Here is a 16,013-nt window from a genome sequence, read left to right on the forward strand (position 1 = left end):
TTGGAGTATGCAAGGGACAGCAAACGTTATTGGGAAATTTGTCTGCAGATAATGGAAAATTTCCATGACTCTTTGAAATCCCTTTATAATACAGGATGTTAATTCAGGGTGTGTGGCAAATGTGCTGTTTATGTAAAAGGAGAGTCAGCGAGCTTCTTCCACAAAGGGACGTGTGTCAGAATGAACCCAAGTTTGATGATTCACTGGGGCCCCAGGACTTGGCAGACACAGAGTTGTACTCACAGAAATGATTCATTACATCAAGAGGACACAGCAAAGGGAAAAGGCACAGGGGTGAAGTCTAGGGGTCCATGGGGCAAGCTTCCAGAGGCTTCTTCCAGTGGGGTCACAACACACAATTCCAATGTAGTATAACACCGGAAGTGAAATGGGGCAAAGCAGGAAGCTCTTAGGCTTGGTGCTGAAGGTTGGGCTTAGGGGCTGGTACTGTAGGCACCCCTGGATCGTCATACACCAAGGTTGCTGAAGTTCGGAGGTGGGTGTTCAGCACCCACCGTTCAATTTGTACCCACAGCACAGAGTCTCTCACTTGGGAGGGAAGAGAAGGATTTATCCAAAACCCCAGTTCCCTGACACCAGCTCAGGCCTGACTGCAGCATGCGGTGCTCGATCGGAGCAGAAATGAACACAGGGACGTGGGAAAATGTAGTTTCACACCAGCCAAGGGCTGACACCTCTGGCTGGGTGTCACGCCGATGGCTGCCCAGCATGGTCTTTTATTTTCTCTGCTAGCTAGAGCATGGTTTAGTAGGCCAGGGTACACTTCCTCAAAGTAAACTAAGAACTAGGGAGCAGACTAAGCACTAGGTTCTCCTAACAAACTGCCTTCTCGGGAGGCTCAAGGTCGTTGTCCTTGGGAAGGAACGCAGCGCCCTCTGTCAGGCCCTCTCCCAGAACTGCATCTAAGCTGCTTGCAGCCCAGGTGCCCAGAACCCCCTCATTTGTGAGGGACAACTGGTGTCCATGGAAACCATCCACTGCCCTCAGCCTCTGGTAACTCCTTTGGGGTCAACACATGACTTGTGCAGAGGCCTCAGGACAGCATTGGACCTACTTGCTCACTCTGTTTGTCACAGGTCAGATAGCAAAGATGTTCAGTGCTGTGAGCCAAACTGCTGTTGCGGTACACTAGAAGCTGTGAGGGTCAGGCTTTGGGTCAACTCGGCTGGTCCAGAATATATATATATATGTGTGTGTGTGTGTGTATGTGTGTGTGTGTGTGTGTGTGTGTTTTAGTAGATGGATAGATAGATAGATAGATAGATAGATAGATAGATAGATAGATAGATAGATAGATAGATAGATATTCACTGGTTTTGCTTCTCTAGAGAACCCAGCCTAACAAAGAAGCTATAGATGTGTATAAATTGATGGATTTTGGCTGAGATCAAACAAAAGTGTTTTCGAGAAGAGTTGAGGGGCCAGATTTGACCCATGAGCCATTGTGTGCTAACCTTTGACATAGAACAGTGGTTTTCAGTCTTCTTCATGCCGTGACCCTTTCATGCCGTTCCTCATGTTGTGGTGACCCCCAACCATAAAATTATTTTCATTGCTATTTAATAACTCTAATTTTGCTACTCTTACAAATCTGGTGACCCCTGTTAAAGGATAGTTTTGAACCCCAAAAGGGCCATGCCCCATGGGTTGAGAACCATGGAGGTAGAAGAAAATGCTTGTTATGGATGGACTTGTATCTCTCCAGACAGACAGGTCGGACTCCTAAATCTACTCCCTGGGAAATGGATACATACTTGTTGTTTAAATGCTTTATCTTTCTTCTTCTCTTGCTTAAGTTTTTCTTCTGGGAAGAACTTGAGAATACATTCTGATGGTGAATTTTTTGCACGATGAAAATGCCAAGACTAGACTGACGCAGGGAGCACATCTATGAATCACTGTCTACAGAGATAAAGGCAAGAAGCAGGAGGAAAAAGCCCAAAACCAAAACTGGATCATCTGTCTGGGAGAAGAGATGATGAGACAAAGAAAAATAGGCTGTCAGATTTCCTTCTCTTGGAAACCCAGAGCTGTCACATGTGAGACTTCAACAATAGTCTACAGTTAGGACTGTCAATATCACATTGAAGTTGTGGTCAACAGTCCCTGAGGTGAGCCTGGGAGACAAGATCTGGTCTTCCCCCAGGCCTGAGTAAAAGGAGAACTGCCAAATCAAGGCATTGGGGGAATGCCAGTGATTTCTAGAGCCTCTGAGTAGAATGAGGATAATAAGAAAATACTATGCGAGGTAAGATTGTTTAATGCCAGCAAGGCAAGGCAGGCTCATAGTGACCCTGTAGGAAGGGCAGAACTGCCCCTGTGCGTTTCTGAGACTGTCGCTCTTCATAGGAGTAAAAAGCTGTGTCTTTTCCGGTGGAGCAGATGGTGGTTTCGAACTACGGGCCCTGTGCTGAGCAGCCCAATGCATAACCACTATGTTACCATGGATCCTCAAGACTTCTAGTCTATTGACATAAGGGCTCGCCCTCACACCTGGACGCTCGACAAGAATTTCCAATTATTATTGTGATTTTCCACAATAATGCACACAAAATACAGTTAGGACAAACTTAGTTTCCTGTGGAGGCTACATGTGTACAAACATGGTCATTCATGGAGTCGTTAAACAGCCCTTTGAGGGAGGTTATTAGTCGTCCCCAAGGACAGACACAGAGAAGGTCAGCGTCGTCCAAAGCCACACGGAAGGGAAGCGGCAAGGCTCTTATCGGGCCACCTGCTCAAACATCACCCACTGAGATCAGGGTGGAGTGAAAGCGGGTTGGAAACCAGGAGCCCCTCCTGGGGACTCAGCTGCAGCTCCGGGATGAGGACACCATCCTAAGCAGGAGTGGACGCTCCCGGACCATCGGGACAGCCTTTGTCGAGGGACCGCACGCCCAGCAACAAGCACCCACGGCTTTGTCCCTCCCGCCAGTCTCATCACCCAATTTTGATAGGACAGCAGAAAGGCCACACAGCCGCCGCTGCAGCCGCCGCCCACGGTGGCTCCGCCCAGGCCCCATATGACTTCAGTCACGCGCGCTGCTCACGTGACCCGGGGCGCCTGACGGCAGTCACGTGACTGCGCCTATTTGGGGCCTGGATGTGGCCTCAGAGTCATCCCTCTGGGCCACCCGGTGTCCACTTACTTTCTCTGCTCCGCGCCAGCCGCCCCCATTCTCGCTGCCAAGATGATGTGCGGAGGAACCTCGGCCACCAAGCCGGCCACCGCGGAGATCCAAGAGATCGCTGACAAGGTGAGGCTGGGCCGTGCACCCTCCGTGGCAGGTCCCAGGGTGCGCTGATAGCAGCGGGGAGAGGGCGAGCAGCCGGGCGTATCTCCTGTCTCCCACAGTGGGGTTCACACGAGCTCCCCGAAAGCGGGATGACGGAAAGTGTCTGGGAACAGCTACAACCTTCCCCAGGAGCTCCAGTGTGAGCACTGCTTGCTGTGCGCCCAGGGAACTGCGGTGATGTTCTGAAAAGGCTCCTTGGACCCTCGGGGCCATGGAGCACAGGGCAGAGCTACAGACAGCAGGGGCATCATAGGCCGGACGTCATAGGCCGGACGGCCCAGGTTAACTTCTCTGAGCTGTTTGGGGAGAACAGGGAAATGGAAGGGAAGGGGCTCAGGCGTTTTTCACAGAGGGATGAGAAAACTCAGCGGGAGTCCCGAGTGAGTGCAGGGCCTGGCTCAGCCCCACAGTGCCTCTTGATTTTGCCCCACCTGTTTCCTCCCCAGGGACAGGGGTGTCTTTGCCCCAACAGCATGGGGACCTTGTGAGGGTTCAATGGCTCGGTACTGTAAAGCACTATTTTCCTTCAATCCCTTCCATTGGCTTGTGGTGATGGGTTCTCAGAACCTCCTCTCTCCCCTACTGCTCAGTCCGCCAAGAAACGCTGAGAGCAGTCAGGGCTCTCAGGAAAAGTAGGAAAGCTGACTTCTTCCTTTAATTCTCCTCCCTGTGCTGTTTGTCAGAAACACCACCCACCACCCACCCCTGGCAGGGCCTGTGGTCGCCCCACCTGCATTGCTCCAGGGCTTTTAACCTGGCAGGAAAGGGCAGTGACTCAGAGCCCTGGGCCCTATGGAGAGGAGGAATTTTTCCAGGACACACATTTTGGCCTGTAGGAGCCACACCTACAAAAGTCTTCCTCATTCCCTCTCCCCACCCACCAGCCTCTCTGATAGGACTAGTCCTCCCTGCACCTGCTAGTTCACAGCTTCCTCACAGGCCCCGCCTGCCTCCTCTCACTCCCCTCTGCTCTACTGGAGCCCTCACCTGCGGGGAGCCCCCTCCAGTCTCTTAGAGGGTCGACTCTCCAGCCTGTCTGCTTTCTGCTCTCACCCAACCTCCGATGGTCACTACTCTAGCCTCTGCTCTTGAAACGGGGCAGAGAAGTGATCCCTCATCCTCAGGCCCCGGCCAGCGTGTGGGCAGCCATCACCTGTCCTAGGTGTGGGATCCCCACAGGCCCAGCCCTGCACCTGTACACTACAGGTGGATAGGGTGTGTGACGGCCTTTTCTCGGGTCGCCCTGGGATCAGTTGGGTGTACTGAGGAATGATGCTGGCATCAGACTCAATACAGTAACCTGGAGAACCACAGGGTCCGTCCAGTGCAACAGGAGTTCACCTTCCAGTGCCCTCTGGGACCTCGGGTTCCAGCTGCAGCTTGCATGGGAACCACAGGGGTGACCAGTATGGTCCACGAACCAAAGCTGGTTCGACGTCACCATGGCTGACTTAAAATTAGAACCGTCTGCAGTCAGTCTGACGCTCACAAACCCTTGGTGGAGTGAATGACAAATGAATCCTTGTGTGTGTGAGTGTGCCCGTGTGCGCAACTTCATCATCAGCACTAACCGTGTTCTACATCGCCTCCGTTATACAGGGCAATCTTTGCCGAAAACATGTCCTGGTTTTGGCGTTCAGAGTTAGGCTTTTAAGATTCAACATGAGACAGGAGCTCTCCGGGTGTGTGAGTCCCCCGGCAGCAGGGAGATCACAAGTTTTTTGTTTCCTTGCCCAGGTAAGGTGCGAGGTGGAAGCGAAAGAAAACAAGAGGTTCCCGGAGTTTAAGGCGGTGGAGTACAAGTCTCAGGTGGTCGCCGGGATGAACTTCTTCATCAAGGTGGAGTCTCCTTCCCAGGGAGAAGGGGGGCTCACTGGAGAGCACCTCTGAGAGCAGGGGCAGCAGTATGGGGGTGGTCCTCAGTGGGGTGGGAGGGAGGGGGCTTGGAGCTGCTCCCGGGGGTGTGGGGGCCAGGGAGGTGCTAAAACAGGTGGAGAACTGAGTCTGCCGGACAGTGGTCACCTGTGTGTAGCCTCCCCTGCCTGGAGGAGGGTGGTGGGAGCTGTCATAAAGCCAGGTAGTTGTGGGAGATTGCAGACTGGCTTTCCCTCATTCACTCTCTTGCTCGTTCGCTAGCTCGCCTTCCCTGCAGCGGGAACACTGACCAAGGCTGTGTCAGGCTCCTCAGACAACTCTCTCCCTGCAGGTCCACACGGGCGATGACAACTTCATGCACCTGAGAGTATTTCAGAGTCTCCCTCATGAGAACAAGCCTCTGACCTTGTCCAACTACCAGACCAACAAGGGCAAGCATGATGAGCTGACATTCTTTTAATCCCTGGTTGCTTCGAGAGCCCTGGGTCCACGTGACCCACACATGAAGATAGTTGTGTAGTCTGAGTGGGAACCCGGGACCAGAAAGTACACATGTCCACACCGTGCTGCTGTGTCGTGTTAATTGTATCCACAAAATAATGTGTGTCAATGTATAACCCTAGTATATTAGTTCCCATGAAGGCCAAGCATTTTCATGAAATCTATTTTCTAAAGTCTTTCAAACTTCGTTGTGTGTGTGTCTCTCTTCATCCTTGACTGTCACCATCGTGTGTGACATTTGCTGGGAGCCCTGCGTCCCCTCGGCTGGTCTGTAGCGGCAGAACGCAGTCAAGCAGCTGGCCAGGAGGACTGGCCACATGAGGCCATGTGCATGTACTTGGTTACACAGACCTGTCCCCTCTGGGCTCCAGGAGAGTGGGGCAGACCCAGTCGGGATACTGGTGGTGTCTCGGGTGAGGCTTGTTAAGACAGTGCAGAGACAGAGAGACAAGCTCTCTTCCTTCCTCTCCAGAACTGTCTCCTTCCTTGCCCACCTTGCATGGGCTGGGGATGACCAATGACAGATCCACCCCCTGCTCTCTGGTGCCCAGGAGTCAGTGTGTCTGTGCCCAGCCCCTCCCTGCAGGGAAGAACACCTCAGTGCTCTTAGAAAGTATCCCCCTCTTCTCAGAGACTTGCCTTTGGGGTCTGCTAAGTAACCATCCAGCACAGGAATCCATCCCCTGCCCTCAGCTAACCTGGGGTCCACCTGACCTTCCACTGTGTACTTTGCCCCTGCTCACATGTGTGCGCCTATCTGTTGACTAAAGTCCCCTCCAGTTGGACACTCTCCCAGGGAATGTGCTGCCACTGGCTGTCCCACCAGGGCCTCTTTGCAGACAGGAGCTCAGCCCTAGAAATGTGAAACACTCGCTGCCATCGAGTGGATGCCGACTCAGAGCGACCTCTATAGGACAGGGTGGACCTGCCCCGTGGTGTTCTGAGACTGTCACCCGGCACCTGTCTAGAATCCCCTTCCGTTTCCCCGAGGAGGAGCTGGTGGTTCCCACTGCTCCCCGTGCAGTTGGCCGTCCAGTGCTGAGCACTGCACCACTAGGGAGCACAGGGGGAAACCAATGCTCTGGAGAATCTCTGTTCAGATAGGGGGCTCAGAGAGGGGCCACCCTTGTGAGCTGAGGATGTGTCCCTGCCCCAAGAGTCCTTGAGCGCCTTGTGGATCCAGGGTGTTTGAGTAAGACTCGGCCTCCTGCTCCTCAGAAGGCTCATTTTTTACGCAGCAGAGGGCGCCCCAAGGGAATCTGGTCCCAGGTCCTCACAGGTGACTCCTGTCAGTATCTTCCCCACCTTCCCAGACCCAAGCAGGAGGGGTCCTTAGGTGGGAGAGCCTGGCTAAAGAGCCACATTAAATAGTCCACTGCCCCCACAGGGGGCATTCCATTTATGACAGGGGTGATGGCATCAACAAGAAGACAGAGCAGGGACAGAACACAGAACCTTGAGGTCATTGGGTTGTGCATGTAGAACGTGCTCAATCGTGTGTATATGCTCACAAGCAAGCAGAGGGAGGCAGGAGGGCCAGCAGCAGGAGAGACATGACCGGGAAAACAAGAGGCCAGAGGGAGACAGGGACACAAGCAAGGAATTTAGTAGCCTCTAGACGCAAAGGCACAAACGGATTCTCCTCTGGAGCCTTGAGAAGGGACAGCGCCCTGCCCGCCCACGTTCAGACTTCTGGCTTCCAGCACTGGGAGCACACTGGTGGAAGTCTTCCAGATGGAGGGCGCTCCTTGCTGCAGCCCTAGGAGACTCCGACTCCGGGAAGGGGTCTGACAGCAGGATGAGGGAGGGGGTGGCTTTGAGGGCAGGAGCCTCCCTCTCAGACACGCTGCAGAGCTGGTCAATGAAATGCCCACATGCACTACCCAGCTCCTGTCCCACAGGCTCACCAAAGCTTGGTCTCCTGTGGCCATGGGTCACTGCCAGGGCCACCAGGGACTCACAGAAGGGGCTAGCTCTGCAGAACAGCCCTCTCCTCCATGGCCTCCTGCAGATGACAGGCCCACCTGTGCAGATCCTGACACTGTCTGGGATGACCTGAGATTGTAATTTCAGAAGACCAGGTGAACCAGGGGAGAGTGGTGGTCCCTGTGGGCAGTAGCCCCAGGCGGACCCAGCAAGCATCGTAGACAGGTGAGGGACATTTGCTGGTCCTCAGATTGGTAGGCAGGAACCTGGATCCTACAGCTTGTCTTCCCTCTGAGCCCGAGGGACTCGCCCAGATGAGTCCTACAGGGAGACAACCTTAAACCTGCTCCCTGGTGCCTTGGCTCAACTGACAGGCAGGCACAGGGCACATCCCTGCTCACAGGAGACTCTGGGGAACCAGGCCAATAGGCACCAACCAGCTTGGTGGGCAGAGCATGCAGCAGTAAGAAGGAGGCGTCGGAGAGTGGGTTGGGGGACACTGACGACAATGGTGACACAACATGGGACATGTCATTGGTGTCCTTGGGTTGGGACTGTGGACTCTGTACTTGGTTCATCTTTGGGTGTGTACATGTTCCCAATAGTTTGTTTTAATGTTCAAGAGGAGGGTCCTGAGGTGCAGAGAACGGGACAGCAGCAGCATCACCATGAAAATATTTATTTGTGAATAGTCATAAGTCAAGACGGACACAAACAGACACAGCCTAAGGAGCACTGAGGTTTGTTTTTAGACACATCCACACACGCATGGTAGGGAGGGCTCAGGGGGTACCAGAACTGGCACACAGACCCTCCGTCAGCAGCAATGACAACTGGGGTGGGGGATTGGGAGGGTGGACCCCACCCTTCCCAGCAGCATCCAGCAATCTAGGTTCCTTTCAATAAAAGAACCATACCAGGATGGGGCCCAGGGGGGCCTGAGCAGAACCAGCACCCGGTGCCCTTACTTTTGGTCCAGTTTGCGGCCATTGGCCAACATTCCAGCTAATGAGGCAGCCGTCCAGGAGCATGGTGCTCTCTCATCTATTCTTCAGGGATTGGAGTGCCAACCGCAGGCCAGGACCCGGAGGGGCCAGTGAGTTTATGTTAATGAGGAACAACCTGACAAGGGCGAGGAGGGTGGCACAACTTAAGGAACGTCACCGAGGTCATCGAATTGTCCGTGCAGGGACAGCCCTCAGCCCAACACTGCGCAGGCGCACGTCAACATTAACCCAGCCTTCGTCTGCACACGCCCCATTTTGAGGTGACACTGAACCCAGGAAAGGCAACTCCCCTTCTGAAGCATACTCTCGCCTGCCCCTGCCTCCAAGGAGCTGTCCAATATTTTTGGGAAGACACATAGGCTTCTGCCATGCCTCCTGGTCCCACTTAGAACCCACTGAAGGGCTGTCAGACCCAGCAGGACCCTCCTCCTGGCTCCTGTGGGCCAGTGGTCGCCTCCTTGGGAAAACTAACTGGTGGCCTCAATCCCACTGCACTGGCAGGGCTGCTGTTCCTTCTAGGAGCCGGTCTGACTTGCTGAAGGGAAGTGGGGAGGGGGGTTTCTGTGTGCGTGTGCATGTGCGTGCATGTGTATGTGTATGTGTTTAAACCATGAAAACACCTGGTCAACCAGGAGGCAATTTCTCACTGGAGTTTTTTAAGTGGCTCAGATTAGACCTAAAAGTTAGGAATTCGACTATTTTAAAAACACATATTGTGTTACCTGTACAGAGACAACATAGCGGCTTGACTGCTATCACGGGCAATTCTGGCAAGAACACCATGTGTGATATGCACGTGGAGGTACCACGCACTTGCTTGGCAGCGGTCCATCTGGCGGGTGGGGTGTCAGCAGTGAATGGCTGGTAGGTCTGGTGTCCTCCCATGAGCCAATTGGCCCCATTGCTGGCGAGCATCTGCCAGGTCACTGCAGAGGGCGGGGTCCGGGTATTTCCTTAAGGAAGGATTCTTGTGAAGAGTCCACTTGGGGCTTTAGAATGGAAGCCCTGCAAGTCCCAGCGAGGGCAGTGACCTGAGTGAGATGAGCTGGGCCAGCAGCCACTGGGCTCATACAAGCAGAAGGCAGACCAAGCTTGTCCCTCCAGAGATCAGAACCAGTGTCCCCATCTGCCATAATCTGCTTGGTGCACTCACAAAGCACAGCCCCACCCTGGACCCAGGCAGGAGGGGCCCTGAATAGACCCATGCCCCCATGACATGTCAGAGAAGGGCATAGCATCCAGGCCAGTCTAGTCGGAGCAGGGGAGGAAGGGAGATGTGTCCTTGCTGCCACTAGGATCAGCCCAGTCCCGTGGTCATGGGTGACTCTGATCAACAGCAGTATGGAACGCCATGCTCCCGAGAAGGCAGTGCCCCATCAAGTGGCATGTGTGTGGGCCATCAGGAAGGCCCCGATGTCACATGTCAACTAAAACGTGAACAGAGGCTTCAAGCAATGAGATGGCATGGGGTCAGAGCTGCGCTATATGCCTCCCTGGCCACCGCCAAGTCAGCTACCTGCAGCGCTCATCAGAGGGTGGTGTGTATGATGAGCGTGTGGTGGCCTCTGCTACCCTGCAAGTGATGGTGGTGTTGTATAGGGAGGAGGGTGCTGACACTGAGGAGGGTGATGGCGGGGGTGACCATGCGATGACAACATTAGGGCCCTTCAGGAATCACAGTGTCAGAACCCTCCTTGCCCACTCTTCCCACCACTAGGACAAAGCCCCCGCCTTCCTCTAAGTGCACAGACTCAGCCTAGTCCCCCATCAAAGTTCGCAAGCTTAAAGATTCGACCTAACCCATTTTAAGAACAAGGAATTAAACAAAGGATCATGTCCTAAACAATCATCAATAAACTCCCATATTGCAAAACACAGGCATTTACAATTAGCTTATCAAGATTAGGCAACAATTTAAATCGGCTAAGAAAGAAAATAAAAAATTATAATCTGCAGTTCATCCTTAAGATCCAAAGGAGGTCTGAAAAACCGGATTAAGAAAGTGCTAAAACCCTGTACACGGATAATGCACTTCTGGACCAAGTCACCTCTAATCTGAAAACCTGCATGTTATAAACCAAGGAACGTCAATACAAGGACATTCGCATTTGGCTAAAGAGACCCGTCCACAGTCCTGGCTAACTTCACGGTGGGATTCTCAGTGAGGCCCAGGCCCTGCTGTGGAGCAGGCAGACACAGGAACAGTGTGTGTGTGTGCTGTGCCGCTGTTAGCGAAGCCAGAGCGAAAAGTGCATTGGAGAGGGGAGGCTGGATCCTGCCTTCGACAGGCCCAGACACGGATTCTAGAAGTGCCCTAACACCCACAGGGCTCAAGCCACACCCTCCGCCCACAGGTGTCAGGAGAAAGGATTCAGCCAGGACACTGAGGGGAAGTGCCTACAGACGGACTGATCCTTATGGACCCTTGTGTAACAGAGGGAGGACAGGAATGAGACCTGCGGCTGTGGGATGACACCTCTTCAGGGAAGAACTAGCTGTCCAATCTTATTTGCCAGGTCGAGAATCTTTAAAGCTACATGTTCAGTGAGACACAGCATGCTCCTCTACCCAACTCCCTATTTTCACAGGGAGTCTCCCACACTACCACTCAGAAGATCCATCCAATTCCCCAGCCCTGGACTTCCTACCAATATTGTTTGTTTGTTTTGTTTTAAAGGAAAAAGAAACCATTCTTCATTGGCTGGTGATCTGGTGTCTTATCTGGTCCCCACTTTGGCAGTGACAGAATTTAAAGGTCTACAAAGACCTCTGGCTGTGTCAGGGGACTGGTCCCTGTTTCTCATCACACCACCACTCGGTCCCTGCCTTGGGCCTTGCTCAAGCTGGGTGAGATCCTGCAGGGATCATTGGGTTCAGAGCTCTGTGGATCCTATCATTTCTGTGTCTCTTGGTGGCAAAGCAGCAGCCAGGAAACCCACCCTGACATAGACCAGATGCCCTGACCCACTGGCCACTGGGTAACATGCCTGCCTGCTGCTACAGCTGGGTGAGGGCACAGGAGCTGCGAATTGAGACATTTAGAATGAGGGAAGAGGGGTTGGGGGTGAGGATACAAGTGACAATGTGGAACGGTGCAGTGACATCAAGGACAGCTGAATCGTGAGGAAGGAAGCCACCCTACCCATGAAACTGCATTCTCAGGAGATGGAGCCTGGCAAGTGGCAGCTCCCCAATGAGGGTGTGCTTTCTGGAGGCCACATCTCACACCTCCAGCTTCCTGCCAGTCCCCTCTACCCCTGCAGGCCTCGAGGCTCCTGCATGTACAGAGGTCTGCACCCTCCTGGACACATCTCTAGGGCTGGGGGACTAGAGGGTACCATGACCAAGGCAGGTCCAAGTCTTTGTCCTTCAGCCACACTTGGGCACTGGCACTTGGAATGAAGTGGCAGCTAATGTCACTGGTTCAGTCTGATGGGGAGAGTCCCAGAGCTGCTTGTTTGAAGCTCGCCTCCCACCCTGCCGCACCTCGTGCCTCAACCCCTTTCCTTTGGGGGTAGAATTCAATTGACTTCCTGCATCCTGACATTTAGTTGGCACAGAATACAGGGCAGCAAGAGGGTAGGGCGAGACCCTGGCCCCAGGAATCAAACAAGGGAACAAAGGCCCTGTCTGTGCTCCACTCCTGTCTATGAAAAGCCCAGAGGCTCCAGGACAGCGAGCACACCCAGGCAGACTGCACCCCGTACTGGGCACGTGTTTCAAAGGCAACATCCACCGGACCTGCCGCATGGTCAGGGTGCACCTCTATTGACAGACTCCCTCAAAGAGGGGTCAGAAAGCTACAGGATGCAGACCTCTCTGGTCTCAGGGCCTGGTGGTTCTGAGCAAACAGACTCTTAAGATTCCCAGGACTCCCAGAGCTGCAAATCCAGAAACAAACACTCTGAGACAAGAGGACGAGGGCACAGGGAAAGACTAGAAGGATCGTTAAGATATTGAGCATACTGGTTCCTGATTGAATGCCCAGATGGACCGCTCATTCTCAGAGGTGGCCAGACTCGGGCCTCCGGGCCCACCCACTCAGGACCCAGGTGCCACGCAGCCACCATCAAAGGCGCCCTCTTGTCCTGCCTGCACCCTGGCTGGAGCCAGGCACCCAGGTGCACCCAGGAGCCGTCTACCAGGCGGGAGGAGAGCTGAGTCCACAAATTATGACCTCCTGTGATCACCTCATGATTCTTACAAAATGCGGCCCACACGTTTCCCCGACTCAGAGCAGCGGAGGCCGGCCGCCCCCTTCCCCCCCACCCCCCGGGAAGAACAGCAGGCATCCAGTCAGGTCCCAGTCCCAGCTCTAGGGCAGACGTTACGTTTTCACAGGACGACGACGATGAAGAAGACACAGACGGTTGGTGGCCTCCGAGCGCGTGTGGCCTCAGAGCACGGCAGCCTGCACGACGATCTCTGGGTCCTCGATATCCCTTTTGCTCTGCACCATCCTCAGCTCCAGCTGGGCCGGGCTGGGCTTCTGTCCTTTCCCAGCCTGGGCTGCAGGAGCACGCAAGGCCATGACGGCAGGGGACAGACTAGGAGCCCACCCTCCCCACCAGACCACTCCCTGGGGCTGGTTTCAGAGGGGACCTCCGTTCCCCCTGCCCATTCCACCCCGTGGCCAGCAGAGGGTGACCCAGTCCTGCAGGAGCCCTTCCCACACTCTTTCCTGGGTGGCTTCCCTCCCTAGTTCCACTTCCTGTTAGAGAAGGAAGTGAGCCCCTCTTCCCCTGGGCGGTACCTTTGGCGCACTGGATGGTTCTCTGCAAGACGTGGTGCATGGCAGACACGGTCTTCTCACAGGCCACCTACAAACCGGGGAAGCTTGTGTCCCTCCTTGTCGGAGAGGCACTGAGGCTGCCCCAGGAGCCCCCAACTGCCTTGTTCAGGTTTTGTTGATACAGATCCTGGGGCGCAGGCTCCACATCAGAAATGACCCCACATGTTCCCCTGTTGCCTTGTAGGGCAGAATTGAAGGTCCTGGCTGAGTCTTCAGAAGGTACCCTCGATGTGCCATATGCACATTTCAGTCAGGAGACAGATGCCCCCGCAGCAGAGTGCTCCCAGATGAGGCCTGGTCCTTTGGTTTACTGGCTGCCACCCTGAGATGAGGTACGCCCACTATGCAAACCCATTCATGGGCAGCAACATGCCCAAAAGAAGGAGAGGGCACCCCCCTCTGGCATAGGAAGAGTTCAATACCTCAGTCTAAGGATGCTCCTGCCTAAGCAATACCTCTGCACCCTCCCCCACCCCGATCCTCCAAGGCAACCCAGTCCCTGTGCATAATAGGACCCTCCCTGCCCTGGTGCCCACGTGGCCTCGAATGGACAGGGTGGCTCACATTACAAATCTCACAGGTTGGGACCCGCCCCTGGCTCACACCTGCCAGAGTGCCTGCCAGGTAACCCAACTTCACAGGTGAGGTATGAGGGTAGAGGGGAGACAGTGGTCCTGGGCCAAACTTGATCCCAGACCCGGGACTCAGGATCCCTGGCTCTCTTGTCCACTCATACCCAACACAGGGACAGATGCTGGTGTGGCCTTGCTCTCCCACCGCCTTTGGAGCTTCCCCAGCAGTGTCCCCAACAGGAGGCAGTTGGGTGACCAAGGGGAACGGCACGTCACACTGACCTTGAGGTTGTTGGGGTGCTTGTGTGTCCAGGCCAAGAGCATGGCGGCAAAGAGATCCCCCGTGCCCACAAAGACAGCATCCACCCTGTGCATCTCCATCCGGATCCGCTCTGTTGCCACGGAGCCGTCAGGCTGCCCTGGAGGACACGGATCAGGATGCTGGTACCCAAGATTCTGGTCTGGCCCACTCCTCCCTGCATGCTCACAGGGGCAGGACAGCTGCATCCAGGGCCCAGGATTTACTGTGCCAGGGTGCCCCCATCTGCTGCCCTCTCCTACATGGGTCCTCACACTGAGGTCATCATACTGGAGTAGGGTAGGCCTCTCAGGTGAGGGTTGCGGGGAGAGGGAGAGGCCCAGGGGAAGATAGAGACAGATATCATTGAGAATCCTTCCACAAAGCTGGACATGACAAGGTTCATTGACAGCCACCAGGAGAAAGGCTCACTGAAGGAATTAATACATCTAAGACCTGATCTGAACTTCTAACTCCAAGATCTTCGAGAAAATAATTTTTTCTTTAAAGTCACCCCCTTGTGGTATACTTTGTGAAGACAACACAGGGAAGAAAGGCAGTCTTGTGAGCAGTGGTGGGGTGGAGTGGGGCACCATGCACCTCACAGATCAATGGGCCCTCGCATTCCATGTGATCCAGGAGGCCATGGCCGATCCCTGATCTCATGGTCAAGTGGTGGTGCTGGATGAGGAGGAAGGGGAGACACACACTCACTTGTCCTCTGACTTCCCAGTGCAATCAGGTAGTCGCTGCCTCGTGGAGATGGCAGGTCAGAACTGGTGATGACCACGGTGTCGGGGCCCATGGAGTGCAGCACGTCCATCACCTGTTGTGTCAGGGACAGTGTTAACTTCACTCTCAGCCACGCCATGCACCATGCCCAAGGCACGTCCTAGGGATGGGAGCTGTTGGTGCAGCCTGCAGGCCTCCCCTCAGCAGGTACAACTAGCACCCAAGCACCCCTTCAGGCAAAGCTGCCCTCTGTGAGAGGCACAGGGAGTCACTTTCTGGTATGGCAGCAGCGTCTGATAGGGTCTCTTCAAGTTGAAAGCCACTAGCCCAGCGATTCTCAACCTGTGGGCCGTGACCCCTTTTGGGATCCAACGACCCTCTCACAGGGGTCACCCGATTCATAACAATAGCAAAATTACAGTGATGAAGTAGCAACGAAAATAATGTTATGGTGGGGGGTCACCTAAAGAGTCTCGGCATGAGGAAAGTTGAGAACCACTGCACTAGACAGACAAAGGATTGTATTGGTTCGGTTTCTGCAGGAGAACAGAATAGGCCATTGTCTTGAGTTGTCCAACTAGGAGGCGCTGGGAGTGCCCTGGACACATGCCATGCTGGAGCTAGGGCTTCCACAGCTCAGGCTTCCTGCATCAGCCTGACATTCAGGTCATTGGTGCTGGGCATACCCGTCGCTCAGACCTTGGGGGTGATTGTCCTCCTGTCCCCTGGGGGAGGACATGCATTGCCTGTGCGTGTTGGGGGGCCAACCAGTTAAACCAGACCAGCCTGTTGCAAGTGGGCTCTTATTGTGAGCAAGCAGACAGCCCTGTCTCCACAACCCCAGCAATGCTGAGCCTGAGTGCAGAGGCTGGTGGGCCTGCCGTCCACAAGCCCTCCCCCATTCCGCAGGCCAGCCTCACCTCCAGCGCATCTTCCTGACTATGGATCTTTCTGCCGCTCAGCAACCTGCAAGGCAGAGAATGGAGAAGAGGC

At 54.5% G+C, this 16,013-nt stretch overlaps 2 protein-coding genes across 2 annotated transcripts in view; one reads left to right on the forward strand and one right to left on the reverse strand.

The window, feature by feature from the left end:
- The first annotated feature begins 3,091 nt into the window (after positions 1 to 3,091).
- On the forward strand, positions 3,092 to 5,880 carry LOC142439696 (cystatin-B-like). The gene is made up of 3 exons (XM_075542236.1): positions 3,092 to 3,278; positions 5,055 to 5,156; positions 5,524 to 5,880. Exons 1-3 carry the CDS (start codon positions 3,213 to 3,215, stop codon positions 5,650 to 5,652), a joined length of 297 nt encoding a protein of 98 aa, XP_075398351.1. The 5' UTR covers positions 3,092 to 3,212; the 3' UTR covers positions 5,653 to 5,880.
- Positions 5,881 to 8,292: 2,412 nt separating this feature from the next.
- PDXK (pyridoxal kinase) overlaps positions 8,293 to 16,013 on the reverse strand; it is a 29,470-nt gene continuing 21,749 nt past the window's right edge. Inside the window, exons 7-11 of the mRNA XM_075542237.1 lie at positions 15,941 to 15,986; positions 15,003 to 15,114; positions 14,273 to 14,409; positions 13,380 to 13,446; positions 8,293 to 13,135 (exon numbers count right to left, since the gene is read on the reverse strand). Of these exons, the coding sequence (XP_075398352.1) occupies positions 13,023 to 13,135; positions 13,380 to 13,446; positions 14,273 to 14,409; positions 15,003 to 15,114; positions 15,941 to 15,986 (475 nt within the window). The 3' untranslated portion in view covers positions 8,293 to 13,022. The remainder of the gene's footprint in view (positions 13,136 to 13,379; positions 13,447 to 14,272; positions 14,410 to 15,002; positions 15,115 to 15,940; positions 15,987 to 16,013) is intronic.

The sequence above is a fragment of the Tenrec ecaudatus genome, chromosome 2 (genome assembly GCF_050624435.1).
Source record: "Tenrec ecaudatus isolate mTenEca1 chromosome 2, mTenEca1.hap1, whole genome shotgun sequence".
NCBI lineage: Eukaryota > Metazoa > Chordata > Mammalia > Afrosoricida > Tenrecidae > Tenrec > Tenrec ecaudatus.